General features: G+C 34.1%; 1 protein-coding gene across 1 annotated transcript; it reads right to left on the bottom strand.

Annotated features, from left to right (window-relative positions):
• Nucleotides 1-8,633: 8,633 nt before the first annotated feature.
• LOC128234877 (electron transfer flavoprotein subunit beta-like) lies at nt 8,634-17,275 on the bottom strand. Its single transcript, XM_052949472.1, has 7 exons — nt 17,205-17,275; nt 13,307-13,465; nt 12,537-12,695; nt 12,075-12,137; nt 11,094-11,252; nt 9,978-10,157; nt 8,634-8,926 (listed from the first exon to the last, which is right to left on the bottom strand). Exons 1-6 carry the CDS (start codon nt 17,259-17,261, stop codon nt 9,981-9,983), a joined length of 774 nt encoding a protein of 257 aa, XP_052805432.1. The 5' UTR covers nt 17,262-17,275; the 3' UTR covers nt 8,634-8,926; nt 9,978-9,980.
• Between the last annotated feature and the right edge of the window lie 177 nt (nt 17,276-17,452).

The raw sequence follows: 17,452 nt of genomic DNA on the forward strand, positions 1-17,452 counted from the left end.
AACGTTGAAACTTTTCAACGAACATATCATAGCAAAGGAACGTAACTCATATTCAGTTTAATGACCAGCACATTGTACAATATAATGCGTAGGAGGCTGGTTTCAGAACAGAATTGAAGGCATTTTAAAAAACTTGATATCCGTATCTACATCATAAATACTTAAATTAAATAAAAGTCTAAAACATTGGCATATATATATATATATATATATATATATATATATATATATATATATATATATATATATATATATATATATATATATATATTGATATTTTATTATTACTAATTAAACAGGATCAATAGACTAAAGGGTAATATTTTCAAGAGTGCCCAAGTTATGTGACGGACACCTGTGTGTTAAACTATCTATAGACATTCCTCAAACTTCGCATTATTATAGAGAACCTTCATCCATTCTATGGACTACGAGAACGAGGCTTGAAAAATGCCGCTCTAAATTTTAATATTCTAAGAAATTAGTCTATTTAGTTATGGACAATTATAACCATCGATATTTTGGAATACTTTTCTGGATCTTTTGCAGAAAATCAAACTATGGTATCGTGTATTCTTGTTAAAATTGCGGAAATAAATGTATTTGAATTTACCTGTTAATACATAAAAAAACTACTTAATGTTGTCTACTTTAGAGGTATGGTAAATAATAATAAGACAGTTTTCTTTATGTTATGATATTATATATGGTTTTACCGAATATAAATATTTCGATGTTCTTTTTGCTACAAATGAATCGTTTTGCAAAACAAAGGACCATATTGCCAAACAGACATCAAAGGCAATGTGTTGTTGGCTTAAAAAGGCAAAATATTCACGAATCCTAAATTACTTATATACTTTGATCTATCCGTCTTGCCAATTTCAGTATATAATGTCATATTGGGTAAACTCCAGTTTCCTGCAAATACAAGATCTAATGACTTTAAATGGATTAATCGTGTTAAGAATATTTTGATACAATTTGGCCTTATTGATGTTGAGCAAAGTCACGAATTCCCAAAGAAAACCTGATTCCGAAAGAGTGTAAAGCAGAAACTCTCTGATTCGTTTTTGAACAAATGGTACACTTCAAGTAAATGTGTAAATAATAGATTGTTCAAAGAATAAAAACGACAGGATTCGTTCTCTAAATGGGCAGAAAGTATTCGCGGTTGAATTTGCGGTGTATTATTTTAAATCTCCTATATACCTTGTATATATATATATATATATGCACAGTGTTTGGCATCTTACAAGAAGTCTTAACGCTTTATACTAAATGTATGGTTCTTGTTCGTTTTGTTAATGTTCACTAATTTTACTTTGATATGTTTATGTCACCAATCTAATATCCTACATGGCTTATAATGAAGTTCATAATTTGTATAAGTAATAATGTTGTTGTTTTATCGAAGTTTGGGTTTGTTGTCGCCGATGTTCTCGTTGTACTTTGATGAATTGATACGCCGTTATCATCTCATAGTACTACTTCTCATTGTACTTTAACTCTTGCTGCTTATTTTGTTAACGCCACTTAGTATGGAAAGTTGTTTGAGTCTATTTTTTTATTGTTATCATTACACCCTTTCCGTTTCCGTCAAATAGACTGCTACTTTATTTTAATGATAAATCAACAAAGATGAACTAGTTGGCAATATTTTTTATTTCACATGTGGTTTTTCAATCAATACTAGCAGATTAATCCTGGCATTCACATCAACATATATTTCATGTGAGCATGCATGTTAATGAATACAACTACAAGAACAGATATTGAAATAAATGTTACTCGTTTAGTGAATGATTGCAGCGAAAATTTCATTTATAAGACAGTAAGAGCAACCACATAAAATACAAACAGCTATAGATTGCAAAAGATGTCAGACATGAGTAAAACATACCTAATAAAACAAAGTGAAAAATCATACATCGAGTAAAAGGACATAACAAATAAATTGGAAAAATATTTTACTCCGTGTTATCTTTTCAGGACAACCGTACAGTGCAAATACAATAGAAAGGGAGATAACTGATGGCTTTCTTCTAAGAAAATATTATTGGAAAAAAAGAGCAAACATGATTTTATACAAACAAAAGGTGTTTTGTTAATATTCAAGGCAAATCATGTTATCAATTAATTGATATCAGACAAGGACATTAGCGCGTGAGTTTAAATACTGGTGCCATGCAGTTAAAACATTGAACACAACAATGCAAGAAAAATATACTCAATGTCATCTTGTTGTTATATGATGGAAACGTTCAACAAAAACTATACAAACATATCCTTTAAAATGTATCAAAACTAATATTTTAAAGATGGCATGTTTTTAACCTAGCACTAAATTTTATTTAAAGAAATACAGTGGCACCACTACTGTTGTTGTACACAGTTTATCAATGTTCTGGATGTTGTAAGAAATCATCCTCACCATGGCCTTGTTGAGCATGTGCAGCCCACTGATGAGTCCTAACGGTGTATATGAAATGGCATTTTTGGAGCCATCCCATTCTTCTGTGGTCACATTAGGGTCCATTTGGAGGTTCTCGGCTAGGGAACTAATCTCATCGTTGTCGTAGAAGGTGTCAGTTTCATCAATATTGAAAACACAGTTTATCTATGTTATCTATTATAGTTGATTATTGAAGTCTGAATTAGATTGCCAATGGATTGCTTCTAACGTCCTGAACTGACTTCAACTGTTCTTCACTAGCTATCACACCAATGTCAGTTAACAGCTAACCACACTGTTCTTACTACTCTCACATTTTGTTTTCATGGAGGTAGACTCGGCATTGTTGAGTATTTTTTGGCATTTTATGGCTTTATGATTAAGAGGTTAATGTAATTCTTCTCGACGACGAGTGACAGTGATATGAGTGGCATGAGGGCATCACGTAAGTAGTGCACAGTCTTCACTGTTGAAGTGTTCTTCAATTTCTTCAGAAGTCCACTGGCGCTAGGGTCACTCTCCTCCGCAATTTGTCTGTTCCTGGTGGAGTCGTATTTTCTAAGTCAAGAAGGACAGTCTAATGACAATCTCGGAGGGACGTGACATCTACCTTATAGGAGCCACCGTGTTTGACCTGCCTGCTTGATGGTCTTTCCCTTCTATTCTCGTAGCATGGATTGGATCTTCTGAAGAGAAGCTATTCGGTTTGCTAGACGTGTTTCAGAAGGTCATCTGTGTTTCGCATCATATTGATGGATTTAAAACTGCCAATCGGTGGTAATGACAATGGACAGTAATTAGTCCAGGTTAAATTGCCTTCAGTCTTGTGGCCAAGCCAGTATTTTTTCTAGGTATTCATATCCAACAAAATTGTCCATTTCAATATTTATTACTACTTTCATGAACTATATACATGCATCACCAGTGTTGATGTCAATATATTTCACGCAGAAGGCAATGGTTTATTGTTTGATACTTCCTTTGTTTTGTTCCGTATAATGGAATATCCCGGAATGTGTTTGACTCAATATATTCGATTTCTATAACCATTGATACCATGAGCTCATCTGCGATAGTTAGACTAATGAAGGTTGTGTTTTCTTTCCTTGTGTGATGTGTTTTCGATTTGAATGTTGAAGTATGTGGTAGGTTGTGACTGATTAGGAAATGAAATATCTTAGTTGCAAATGTCAGTGCCTTAAACTCATTTTCACCCATTCAGGTTTTTCCTTCTGCTGGAAGGCATCGCCGATGTACAGTTGGATCTCTGTTTCAATTCGTAGTGCACATCTATGCATTTCGTGATCAGCTTGCTCGTCAAGGCAAAGTATAGTGCAACCGTTTTAATTCCAAGGTGCATTTCCATTTCTCCCTCTAGTGTTGTGTTCTTGGCACAGTCAACAGTACAAACATCCACTGGCCCGATCTCTGTCTTATCTGTTGAGGTGAAAAATCATGGTCTACCACCTGTCCATCAAACGCCACTTTGTTTTTAGCCGGCTGGCCGGATTTTGGAATTGATGCATATTTCGATGGTATTGGCGAGTATGTGGTCGTTATTGGTGCAAGATGCGAGTCTGTAGTTAGCGGTTGTATTGGACGAGAGTCTCTAGTCAGCGATGGTGTTGGACGCGAGTCTATAGTCAGCGATGTGTTTGACACGGGTCTGTTGTAAGCAGTAGTGTTGGACGCGATTATGTGGTCGGTGGTGGTTTTGGGCGTGATTTGGTAGTTGGTGGAGGTGGTCGGCGTTGCAGCTCAAGTGGTTATGCTGCAAATGGAATACACGTGCTTATAGCTACTGCATGTAGTATCACATCCAAAACAATATATGTTTTTTGCTATTTTTTATACATTCGGGGCCGTTTGTTCTATCATTCTTATCCTTGTCCATAGTCTAGACACGCCCCATTAATTCAATTCAAATTATTGGCCAGTCAGTTTTACAGTCCAATTAAAACACTTGGATTATAATTTTAAAATTACGTAAAATTTAATGTAGTTTTTGAGTACAGTCCCTGAAACCCAATTTTTCGAAAATATCTCTAGTCACTTATAACAGGGTCAAGCTTACAATGTTTGTCTTTGTTTAAACATGTTGGATATCCTAAATTTCGTTGTAGTTGTTTATCTCTTCAATTGCGAAAAATACGTTTTATTACGTTTTGTTTACGTGATTCATTTAAGAATGAAAGCAATTACAAACATTTGTGATAGCATAATTGTCCCTAAACGGTGCGAAAAAAACATGTGTACATCATATCGTGTAAAGACTTGAAAATTATTGCCGAAATTTGGGAGAGCATCACGAAAAGATTACGTTTAGTTTTACGGCACATTATTTTATAATGAACAATATGTATTTTAAGGCACAGACGGGTTTCAAATATGGGAACTGTTGACAACATTTAAGGTAAACGTGTACGTATATGTTTTTATAGATTACAAAAAGGCTTTTGATTATATTGTTAGAGAAAATCTTTGGTACAAACTCATAAAACTTTGAATTAGAGGATACATATTAAATATAGTTAAATTAATCTATGATACTGTCAAGTCTAAAGATTAACACAATACTTTGTTGGGTGAAGATTTTTCTAAATGTTAGATGTACGGAAAGGCGAAAGTTTGTCGCCCTTCCCGTTATGTTTTTTAATGATTTAAAAGATATTTTCATATACAAAGACTTAGACGGCATAGATGTTGATATGTTAAAATGTCTTATTTCATATGCTGATGATATAGTTATATTTCCAAATTCTGAAAATGAACTACAATTAAGTGTAGATACTTTGTTTGAATATTGTTATAGATGAAAGCTTAAAGTAAATACGAATAGAACTAAAATGATGATATTTAATTAGGGTAGACGATTAAGGAGGGATATGAAGTTTTAATGCAGCAATGTTGAAATAGCAATTATCAACAAGTTTCCGTATCTTGGTGTTGTTAGTTTTTCATATAAATATTGTGTTTAGCAATAGAGGGTCGTTTTCTGGTGCCCAAACATCATGGGCTGGTCAAGCACTGAAAGCCATATTTCCAATGAAAAAAACGGAAATATTAAGTTATTTTTGTGTTAACAAAGATTAAAAAAGATTGTGTCATACAAGATTGGCAAAGTAGATTAGACATGTCCAGTAGGGCTAGATTTTACAAAAAAAAATGTCAGAATTTAGATTTCAACCATATCTCAACATACTTAAATACTACTTAATTTAGAATGTCGGTGTCCAAACTGCGGCTATATTCACATTGATTAAGCATTGAAACGTGGCGATGGAATAGACTGCAATAGACGCCCTAAATGATCGTATATGCACTGATTGTACATTACTAGAAGATGAGTTCCACTTTCTTCTAGAATGCACGTTGTATAATGAACTAAGAGTGAGATATGTATAAATGATTGGTGAGCAATAAAATATTTACCATGATAAACTTTCATATCATAAGGTAGAAATACGGTGATTTCTGCACCATTCTTTCAAATTAAACACAGTATCCTTCATGAGACCATTGTTTTCGATATTTGTTCATATTTTTCGGTAAATTAAAACATTTGTATTTATTGTGGAACATCTTATTTGGGAGTAAGAGTGCATCATTAAACTTTAACTCGATGTATAAAAACAGTCTGTCAGCAGGGTTTGTGTGCGTTAGCAAGCGCTTGTCTTACTGCGACGTCAGTCATTTGTATTGTTATAATAATGTTGTTTTTGTTATTGTTGGTATCCCTTCCTAAAAGTTAAACATATTTATTGTATTGCAAGTTGCTCTCCTTTCACTGAATCTTACTGCATGTACATAATACTCATCGCCAACCATATGAATGTATTGTATATTGTACTCATGGGCTAATGCCTATTGTATATGTTTTTTCCACAATAAACTTTTTTATAAAGCGTATGTTGTCTGTAATGTATGAAATTGCATATATATATATATATAAACAAGTTTTGTACTTGTTGCCATTGGTTTAATGTTCGAAACATGGGTCATAATCTTCTGGTAAATATGTGTTCTGTTTTTTTTCCTGTTACATATTCATTCATTTTATCATAATATAACAAAAAATAGATTACTAAAAAGGTGAGTGAGCCGCTAAAAAAGGATGCCAGGGGCAAGACTTGCGTCTGACCTATGCTTTGTTTTTAGTTTTTTTTTCTTTTTGTGTTTAATTCATTATTGTATTCATTGTGTAATTGTTAAACTAAAAGGGAAAACTGTTTTAAATAAACTCAAATTGGTACACTGCAATTTTCTCACGCAGTTATAGTTTTAGACTGGTGAAATTTAGTAATTTCCATAAGTGTTCATTTCAAATGTATGATTAGAAACACCAACTCTCTCGTCGAATGACTGCCGCCATGTTATAAACGAATTAAAAAGAAACACCTCGTGTTCTATGAAAAGAAGCACATGTATAAGTGAAATAAAAGTTTAACTGATACATGTATACGTACAGTATGCCATAAACAACAATACAAACACATGAGAAACGCTATGATTTGAGTAAGCTCGATAGAATTTGTTGTATCATTTTTGGTTAAAAAGTTCAAATATAGAATACCGAATTCTAAGAATTCGATGCCCTAAAAACCGCGTTACCAAATAATACCAGAAGTTATATTGTCTACAAAATGTTACATTCGTCGTCATTCCACTAAAGTGACTGGTGTTTTAAATTCTTATATTCTTCATTCGTATAAATTATAGTATATATCTGGTGGAGGCTTGTATTTCCAGCTTTCGGGTGGAATTTTATGGCGTCTTTGCAAAGGCTCGAACTATGTATTGCTTCACAAAGTGAAGTGGGATCTAAAAAGAAATCACGCGCGCCGTCACGTCCGTCCGTCCCGATATTGTCCGTTCCAATTTTGTTCTCATTCATGGTCGAATTTTTAATTTTTTGGGCAGGAGTGACCACCATAGCATGAGGATGTGTCGAGCACAAGACGCATGTCCCTACCTTCAAGTTCAAGGTTACAGCAACCTCCTGGACTAATGTTATGCTATATAAGCCTTAATAATAATAATAATAATCCTGATCTTTGCCATACAATAAAGTATTGAAAATTATATGGCAGAATTGAACACCATATAATAAGGACGTTTCACACACAAGACTTGTGTCTCTTAATGCAAGCTCACGGCAAACATTCTGAACTTTGTTTTGCTTTATAAGTCTTACTGGTGATAGTTGTTGTCCATTCCATATCTTTGTCTTACATGGTCAGATTTTACATTTGTTTGGCATGCCGGCAATTGTGCGTGCGGGGTAATAATCCCATTCTGTGATAGCTCTAGTTTCTCTTTCAACTTATCATGTCTCTTAATAAAATGGAAACAGTGCATGCACCTTTAACTTTAAAGATCGCAACAATCACATCTGCGTTCTCATTAATAAGCGGACCACTTTTTTAATTGACATTTGATTTGAAATACTTTCCCATATGATGCGATCTCTTTTTATTTAGATCGAGATCTCATAAAAAAAGATACAAATAAAGTGTACACAATTCCATTCGGGGTGTGAAAACGGCTTTAACTTAATACCGAACCGTTCCGTACACTTGCTAATTTGACGTTTATAACTGTTTTAAGTAATGTGTTTAATGTTCTGATGTGTTTATTTGATTATTAATAAATACTAGTTTTAAATTTTCAAATGTGATTTGTATTTGCGTATACAAACTTGTATATGTCGGTAACGAAAATATAATCTGTTTTCAGTATAATACTTCTGGGTAAGAATAAGTGTGCGGGACGATGGAATGGCGGTCCTGGTTTTAGAAATTAACACATGCAGGTAATTTAAATATAATGCACATTTCTTTGATCAAAAACATCATTTTGGAAATATAAATGTGCAATCAAGGCATCAATGTTTGCCAAGGAACACGCAGAATTTGAACGCCCATTTTACAAATACTTTCAACACATTTCAACTCATATTGGCAGCCTTTGTGAAATATCTTGTAGGTATTTATGACCGGTGATGTCATGACTATAAATAGCGACCAATCAGCATATTACATGCTATTATAATCATGACTGTCATATAGTCAATCTCGTACACCAGAGTGAGGATGTTATGCGTAACACGTTAGATTTATTATTATCAAGCTTCTGATGAATTTAAATGCATAAAGCAGGAATAACAATAACATTTCAATATAAATTAATTCTTTATTTTGACCTAGACATACATACAACATAATGCCAATGTCTGACTACTGTATTAATGACAATGTCTGACTACTGTATGAATCACAAACTTAAATGTGATTTATATTTTTATCTCGTTGAGTAAGGCAAGTTATATCTAATCATATTTTCATTTATGCACCAAACACTGAACAAATTAACTGTCATTGATCCTCACGATTTATATTTTAAGAACTTTTATAATGACACTGACAAAAACAATTACTTGATCACAGCTTGAACAGATCCCTGGACGAACACCTGAAAAATATAAAAGCAGTTGCAATTATAAATGTCAGTTATTTTGTATTTTTCTTAGAGAGCAGCAGCCAATAGTTAAAAACTTTGTTAAGTTGTCCATATGTTATCTTTTGGCCAGTTGACTTATTTAAACTGCTTGATTGGTTAGTTGTCATTATTGGATAAATATTGAACAATCATTAACATTTTGGATAACTTAGACCAAACCATACAACTGGCTAAGTTTTTTATTTTAAATATGCCAGGGTGAAGAATCACGTGACTTCAAAGGAGTTCTCACATGGGTCATCACAGGTCACAATAGAGTAAACAAACAAATAAAAAAACTATGCTATTTTCTGCTGCTAAAGATGTGAAATATTTTAAATTTGTTTGTGTTTAATGATGCAATCCTTGGCCAAAATGGGACATGTTATGTATCTGCATATTGCCATAGTAATGATATGCATTTTAATGTTAATATCCTTAACAGTTTAAATGTCATGGCCAACAGTACCGTTTTAATTTATAAATGTCAAGGTCACCTACAAAAAGATGGTCATAACGGTTTAAGCCATAAAACATTAATTTTCGAACGGAAATATTAAAATCTACGATCTGATTTTTTTTATCAGCAAACTAAAATCATTGTTTTGCAGATATGTATGCAAAAATTTGCTCTTTCCAAGACAAAAAATACAAAAAATGGTATATCTCTGAGAGTGTAGCTTTAAGTTATTGATCACACAACATATTGGATGCTGGACGCCTGCCCACCGCAGCATAAAAATGTTGAAGATTTAATTTGAAAATATATGGACCTCCATCAAGTGTTATTTTGCGAGGAAGAATCAATGTTTTCATCATTAGGAACCATCTAGATCTAGGTCTTACACTTTCTCTGTTCAGGCAATGTGTATAGCATAACTGTTATTTTCTAGGATAACTGGTAATTCCAAAATTAATTTAAAACAATGCATTTACTCCATCAAAAAGACACTGACCTCTTCCCAAAATGGTGAGAAAAAAAACCCTGTTTATATTTAATTTTATATCTAACTAATAAACTCACTTGTTACGACTTGACAAATCCACCTTCCTTCAGTTTACCGACGAGTTCCTCAACTGACTCCACTTTCTGTCCAGCCTCTCGTGTGGGTGGGTCCTCCACTGACAAGATCTGCTGGGTGGATTTGATCTCTACTCCTAGATCCCCAGGCTTCTTCGTGGTCAGTGATTTCTTTTTGGCTTTCTGAAGTAGGATGGTACGTGTTAATTAGTTTAATCCGTTCTCCTACACAGTGACCTCCCTTAGTGAGCAGAGAACCCTGGCACCCACATGAAAATAGCTGGAGGTCAGCTGTATAAGTTTGGGTTTTAAATATTTTTTAAAAATATATTATAGGCCGATTTTTCAAAACTTTGTTAAAGTGAACAACGATCTGCAGTATTCCTATCAAGAGTTGAGACAACTGTTTCAGCTGTACTTGATTTATTTAAATATATAAAAATATCATCAAATATTTCACCTTTAAAAGTCGTTAATCCCATTGTTAACTTTAATAAAGTTCTGAACAATCGGGCCAATATGTTTCATTAAAGTTCTATGAAGCAATGTCATCAAGGTAAAAAAATAAAATAAAAAAATAAACAATTAAATCATTTATTTAATTGTATCTTTTAAGTAGAATATTCTATGGCATGATTCAAGATAGATCATTAGGTGTCAATTAATAACTAGTTTGTTTAGGGTTTCCCAACTGACTCACAAAAATACCAACGACCCCAATGGTTTTTACATTCCCGGGTGAGCATATTTGTTTTCATTACAGAATTAAGAGGTTCAAATTAAGAGTTTAAAAACAAGTTCTTACTTAACTTTGATGGTCCATCATAAGTGAATAGTGTTGTAAATTGTACATGTTTAGTTATGTATAGTGAAGTTTTATGTAATTACCTCTATAAAATATCAATTAATTATTTATGATATTAAAAGAGTATCACATTTGTGGTTATTCAATACTTTAAATATTAAACAGGTTTACTAAAATTGATAAAACTCACTATGGTGTTTATCACTTATAGAGAACTAGTTTAATAAATTCCATAATGAATGACCATTCACTCATGTAACATAATCTATAAGAAAAGATTAAGCGTATAATGAACATGGGACATAGTGGTATACCATAATGTTAGGGAGGGTGGCATATCGTGGCTCATTCAAGCGTAGATCAGTAGTTATAACAGCTGGCAGCGTAATGTTGATCGTCTCCAATCCCCCATCAATCTCGCGTGTCACATCTAAAGTACCATCCTTCTTCTCAATCTTGGACGCAAATGTTCCCTGCAAATGGAATTTGTTGGTTATGTTATACTACATATTTTTTGCAAACAGTGAATCAATTTGATATACCGTACATATTTATGGGTATATAGTTAAGTGGCAATAAAGAATAATCAATGTAGCTCCATACAAGCCCTTTCATTTAGGATGTAATTTAAAAATCAACAGATTTGGACAAAGGTAACAAATATGCCCTGACCGTAGCTATTTATCAAAATTACTTTTTTGAAAACCACCCTGACAACTCTCATTCTTTTTCAAAAGGTCATGTGTTTTTTACATAACTTCAGCTCCTTGTATTCAAGCAAAAGGTCACCCAGCATTTACTTCAGCTCCTTGTATTCAAGCAAAAGGTCACCCAGCATTTACTTCAGCTCCTTGTATTCAAGCTTAAGTTCAACCAGCATTAGAACAGCTCCTTGTACTCAAGCAGAAATTCCCCTATCATTTACCCAGTACTTCAGCTGTTTGTATTCAAGTAGAAGTTTGCACGTCATTTTCTTCAGCTCCTTGTATTCAAGCAGAAGTTTACCCGCCAATTACTTCAGCTCCTTGTATTCAAGCAGAAGTTTACCCGGCATTTACTTCAGCTGCTTGAATTCAAGCAGAAGTTCACCCAACATTTACTTCAGCTCCTTGTATTCGAACAGAAGTTCACCTGGATTTACTTCAGCTCCTTGTAGTCAAGCAGAAGTTCACCCAGCATTTACTTAAACTTCTTGAAATCAAGCTGAAGTTTTTGCTTAGCATTTACGTAAGCTTCTTATATTCAAGCAGAAGTTCACCCAGCATTAACTTGCATAAAGAACTAAGAATGAGTACCTGAGACCAATCCAGCAGAGCTGACACCATCTGACCTGTTTGGTTACAGTCGTCATCAATGGCCTAAAACATACACACAAGTTCATATAAAGAATACATTAGGTAAGTAACTAAATATAACACAACAATCATAATAAAAGAAATTCACAATCCTAGTCTGTAACTTTGGTTTATTTCTAGCTTAGAGATTTTTATAAATATTTTCAGCAACCGCTTTTACCATGTCCTTATCATGTTGTCAGTTTTCTTGTTCAATATTTAAAGTTCCATGTGAAATATTACAATATTTTATTTTTTTAAATAATAGCAACACATGGAAATGAGATTGCTGTCTTAAAAAAAAAAAATCATCCAAGTCATCAATAATTCCATCAGAAAAGGTTAAAGAAGTTTTAACTAATGTACTTTATATCTGAATTTGTTAACACAGTAATACATAATCACTGAGACCATCAAGCTTACCTGTTTCCCAAGAATGATGAGGTCAACTTTCTCATCTGTGGCTATTTTGGCTAACAACTTGGAGACATGTATTGGCTGCATGTTGGTGTAGTCTTTAGGGTCTACCAAGACATGGATGGCCTTGTCTGCTCCCATTGCCAGTGCTGTCCGCAGTGTCTCCTGTTTTATGGTTTTAATAAGATCTATTAAAATGATTAAACACAAATATGTCGGTAATTTAATAAATTAGATGTTTGTTGGGCAATATAGGGGGGAGATGGCAAGGTGATTGATATCAGACTCTATAAATCAGGTATTCCTAGGTTTAATCCCAGGATAGGTAAATGATTCTCAATTGATTGCATATTTTGTAACAATATAATTAAATGTCTGTTACCTTGACGCTTGTCTCAGTTCTTTAAGACGTACATGAAAAACAGACTCACCAAAGACCTGCTTGTAAAATTGTTAGGATTGCATCTAGTTTGTAAGACATGACTTACCCATAGGGCAAGTCTTTCAAAATAAGAGAGGGTTTGTATAATAGGAAGTCAAAGTCACAATAGAGCAGACAAAGAAGTCACAATAGAGCAGACAAAGAAGTCACAATAGAGCAGACAAAGAAGTCACAATAGAGCAGACAAAGAAAAAAATGTAGTTGAAAATGGCTTTTGGTGTAGTTAAAGCATGCAGTCATTCACAATAAATGCAAAAGCACGCCTGAGTATGATCCTATTTGCTGTAAAAATGGAACATACAATGTAGTTAAACTTTTTAATTTAACTAAATACCTGACACTGTTGTGGGCCACAGGAGACGGCGAGAATTTCTGAGGCTACTTTCTTCTCTTTCATTCTTACAGCTTCTTCGACGGCAATCTCATCAAATGGGTTCATGCTGTGTTTGACCCCATCTGTAACTACGCCCATCTTGTCGGGCTTCACCCGAACCTACAGAATAAGGAGAAAATCAATGTAGTTTGGACATATAATCGATCATCAACAATGAAATGATAGAGTCAGTAAATCATTCATTATTAATAACAGCCTCCAGTCCATTATATATTATGAAATCAATTTAACATATCTATACTAGTTGACCTGTTAAAAGTTAAATAAAAAAATAGGGAATGTGAATTTGAAGTCCAAATTTTGTTAAAAAAAGTATATAGCAAATCAATTACACCTTAGGTTTGCAGTTAAGGCAAGCCAGTCAAGTTCATCCAATTTATAGGGTATTAAGCAGTCAACACATGAAAAACAAGAGCCGTCGTAAGACAGCGCGCTCGACTACGCCGCTTTGACTTAGAACACAATAACGATGTAATAATACCAAGTTTGGTCTCTTTATGTCATACCTAACTAAAATTATTTGATACATAAGGTGACTTTGATGCTGCCCTCCCACAAGCCCGCCCAACAATGACACAAGTCATTCAAATAACTTGATTTCCCATTATGAAAATGTAGTTAAGAATATACAAATATGCCTTTCAAAGGAAATTAAAAAAAACAGATCAAAAAATCAAGGGCCATAATAAACTGAGTTATGTTTCTTGTTGTAAGATGGTCATAAATAATTTTGAATTTTATTAAGTGCATTTAATGAACGGTAAGTTTTTTTTATTAAAATCCCAACTTGTCCTTAACTTTTACTTGCCTAAAACTTTAACCTAAGTCAATCAGGGGCCATAACTTGTATTAAGGATATGGAGTTATGTAACCTCATTGGGTGATGGTCCTGAACAATTGTGTGAAGTATTAAGTCAATTGAATGAAGGGTATAGAAGTTATTAAACAATATCCCAACCTGCCCTAAAACTTTAACCTAAGTCAATCAGGGGCCATAATTTGTATAAAAGATAATATGGAGTTATCTAACCTCATTATGTGATGGCTCTGAACATCTGTGTGAAGTATTAAGTCAATTGAATGAATGGTATTGGAGTTTCAAGTGAAAATCCCAACTTGCCCTAAAACTTTAACCTGCCCTAAAACTTTTACCTAAGTCAATCAGGGGCCATAACTTGTATTTAAGATAACATGGAGTTATGTAACCTCATTGTGTGATGGTCCTGAACAACTGTGTGAAGTATTAAGTCAATTGAACAAAGGATATAGAAGTTATTAATAAATATTCCAACTTGCCCTAAAACTTTAACCTAAGTTCCATAGTCAATCAGGGGCCATAATTTGTGTAAAGAATAATATGGAGTTATCTAACCTTATCATGTGATGGCCCTGAACAACTGTATGAAGTATTAAGTCAATTGAATGTAGGGTATTGGACTTATAAGTGAAAATCCCAACTTGCCCTATAAATTTAACCGGACGCCGACGCTGGGGCAGTATTATAGCTCACCTATTCTTCGAATAGTCGAGCTAAAAAGGGGCATAATACTGTCAAAATGCTTGATACAGTGACCTCCTCCTGAGTACAGGTTGGGGGCATGATGGTGAACAAGCGTGCAAAGTTTCAAAGCCAGATGTCAATGGACTTTCAAAATATTTGAGGTTGTACGCAAACTTTTGAGGTGGTACGCAAACTTTAAAGTAAATTCAATGTAAATTCTAAGTAGAAAAAGGGGCATAATTTTGTCAAAATGCTTGATAGAGTTACCTTCTCCTGTGTATGGGTTGGGGGCATGATGGTGAACAACTGTGCAAAGATTCAAAGCCTATGTCAATGGACTTTGAAAATATTTGAGGTGGTACGCAAACTTTAACGTAAATTCTAAGTAGAAAAAAGGGCATAATTTTGTCAAAATGCTTGATAGAGTTACCTCCTCCTGTGTATAGGTTGAGGGCATGCTGGTGAACAACTGTGCAAAGATTCAAAGCCTATGTCAATGGACTTTGAAAATATTTGAGGTGGTACGCAAACTTTAACGTAAATTCTAAGTAGAAAAAAGGGCATAATTTTGTCAAAAAACTTGATAGAGTTACCTCTTCCTATGTACAGGTTGGGGGCATGATGGTGAACAAGTGTGCAAAGTTTCAAAGCCATATGTCAATGGACTTTGAAAATATCTGAGGTGGTAAGCAAACTTTAACATAAATGGTTACGCCAACGCTCGGGTGATTAGGATAGCTCTCCTTATTCTTCGAGTAGTCAAGCTAAAGTCAATCTTGCGTGACTCGATTACTAGAACTTGTTGATGGCTTATTCTTTTTGGGGGGTAGGAAGACTCATCAGATGCTGGCCGTGATATGTTCGGGGATTAGATATTCTTAGAAACAACAGATGACCGTTCACTAGCTTTATTCATGATAGTATATCTTCCGGAAGTCCCGGTATCATATTACATGCACATACATATAGAGTGGCTACTGAGGACACAACAGGCCGCTTGTTGATAACAAAGCTGTCCAATAATTTTACATTGTTCACTTTGAATATATACCCTTGCCATCAAGTAATACCCATTCGGCAAGCACGCTACAGATTTCATTAAGTCTAAAAGTATTAAAAACAGTAACATTATAAATTTAAAATAAAGAATCTAGGGACCCCAAACGCAATCCCATGAAAGGTATCCATAAACTCTTCCTTTATACCTAGTTTGGTCAAGATATGTCGACCCTAACTAAAGATATTCAGTTTGAACCATTTTTCTATTTTTAGTAACAGTGACCTTGACCCTAGGGACCCCAAATGCAATCCCATGAAAGGTATCCATAAACTCTTCCAATAGACCAAGTTTGGTCAAGATATGTGAACCCTAACTAAAGTTATTCAGTTTCAACTGTTTTTCTATTTTTAGTAACAGTGACCTTGACCCTAGGGACCCCAAACGCAATCCCATGAACGGTATCTATAAACTCTTCCTGTACACCAAGTTTAGTTAAGATATGCCATCCCTAACTAAAGTTATGTAGTTTCAACCGTTTTTCTATTTTTAGTAACAGTGACCTTGACCTTGAACCTAGGGACCCCAATCGATGGGGTTTACTTATAGTGAGCAAAAACGCTAAATTTAGCCAATGACTGAGCTAGGTGATTACGTCATTTGTATTCACTATGCACGCCTCGGAGCATCCCGGAAAGATTTTAGATAAAACTCTGCCTTTTCCATATTTGTTCTATTTTTGAAAACTCACTAGAGCGTGACTCTGAACTTTCTTCTTTATACTGGTAGTGTAAATATACCACTTATAGGCTGTTTACACTCGACTCCGTAGCGGAATTAAGTTAATGTTTATTCTACTTTCCTTTTAACATTTTGTGGTCTAGAAAAAGCCACTCGCAGAATTTTGCGAGCTTGAATAAAAGTCACTCGCAATTTGCAAATGTCCCTCTCAATTTGTGTGTATGCGAGTCTAAATTCGAACCCTGCTAGTCATTCTAAAATGCTGTCCAGGCTTCTTTTTTTAAAGATGTTTAGTCTGGACCAGGAATGGGACGTTCTGACATAGATTTGATGATATGGTTCAGGAGAGATGCAAAATACTTTAAGAGATCGTTGATATTATCAGTGTAAATAAAATATTTTAGATAGCTTAATCCATAGAAGTTGTTGATCCGTTAGTCCTTGGGCGTAAGAAGAATCCATTTTTATCCAGTTGTTACGAAACATGAAAAATAAAATAAGCTGGCTTGTAAGTCGAAATATATACTTAAACCAAACATTCAATAAAGGGAAATGTATACTTATTGAAAATGCTGCAATTATGTAATGAGTGTATTTACTTTCACGGCATAATCAATGACTCTCTTGACGCCAACCAAAATTCGAAGGCCCGACATTCTCCTTCGTGAACTCTACTGGGCGGATTGATTAACCTATTCTTCAAAATTGATAAATTCAATCTAGTTTCAAGATAATTTAGTTTTAAACATTATGTGTAAAAAGATACAAAAATTGGCATTTTTATACTTAAATACTCGAATATTTTACGTAAAATGGAAAATATTTATAATAGTTAATCGATTCATTT

This window comes from Mya arenaria, chromosome 5 (genome assembly GCF_026914265.1).
Source record: "Mya arenaria isolate MELC-2E11 chromosome 5, ASM2691426v1".
Lineage (NCBI taxonomy): Eukaryota > Metazoa > Mollusca > Bivalvia > Myida > Myidae > Mya > Mya arenaria.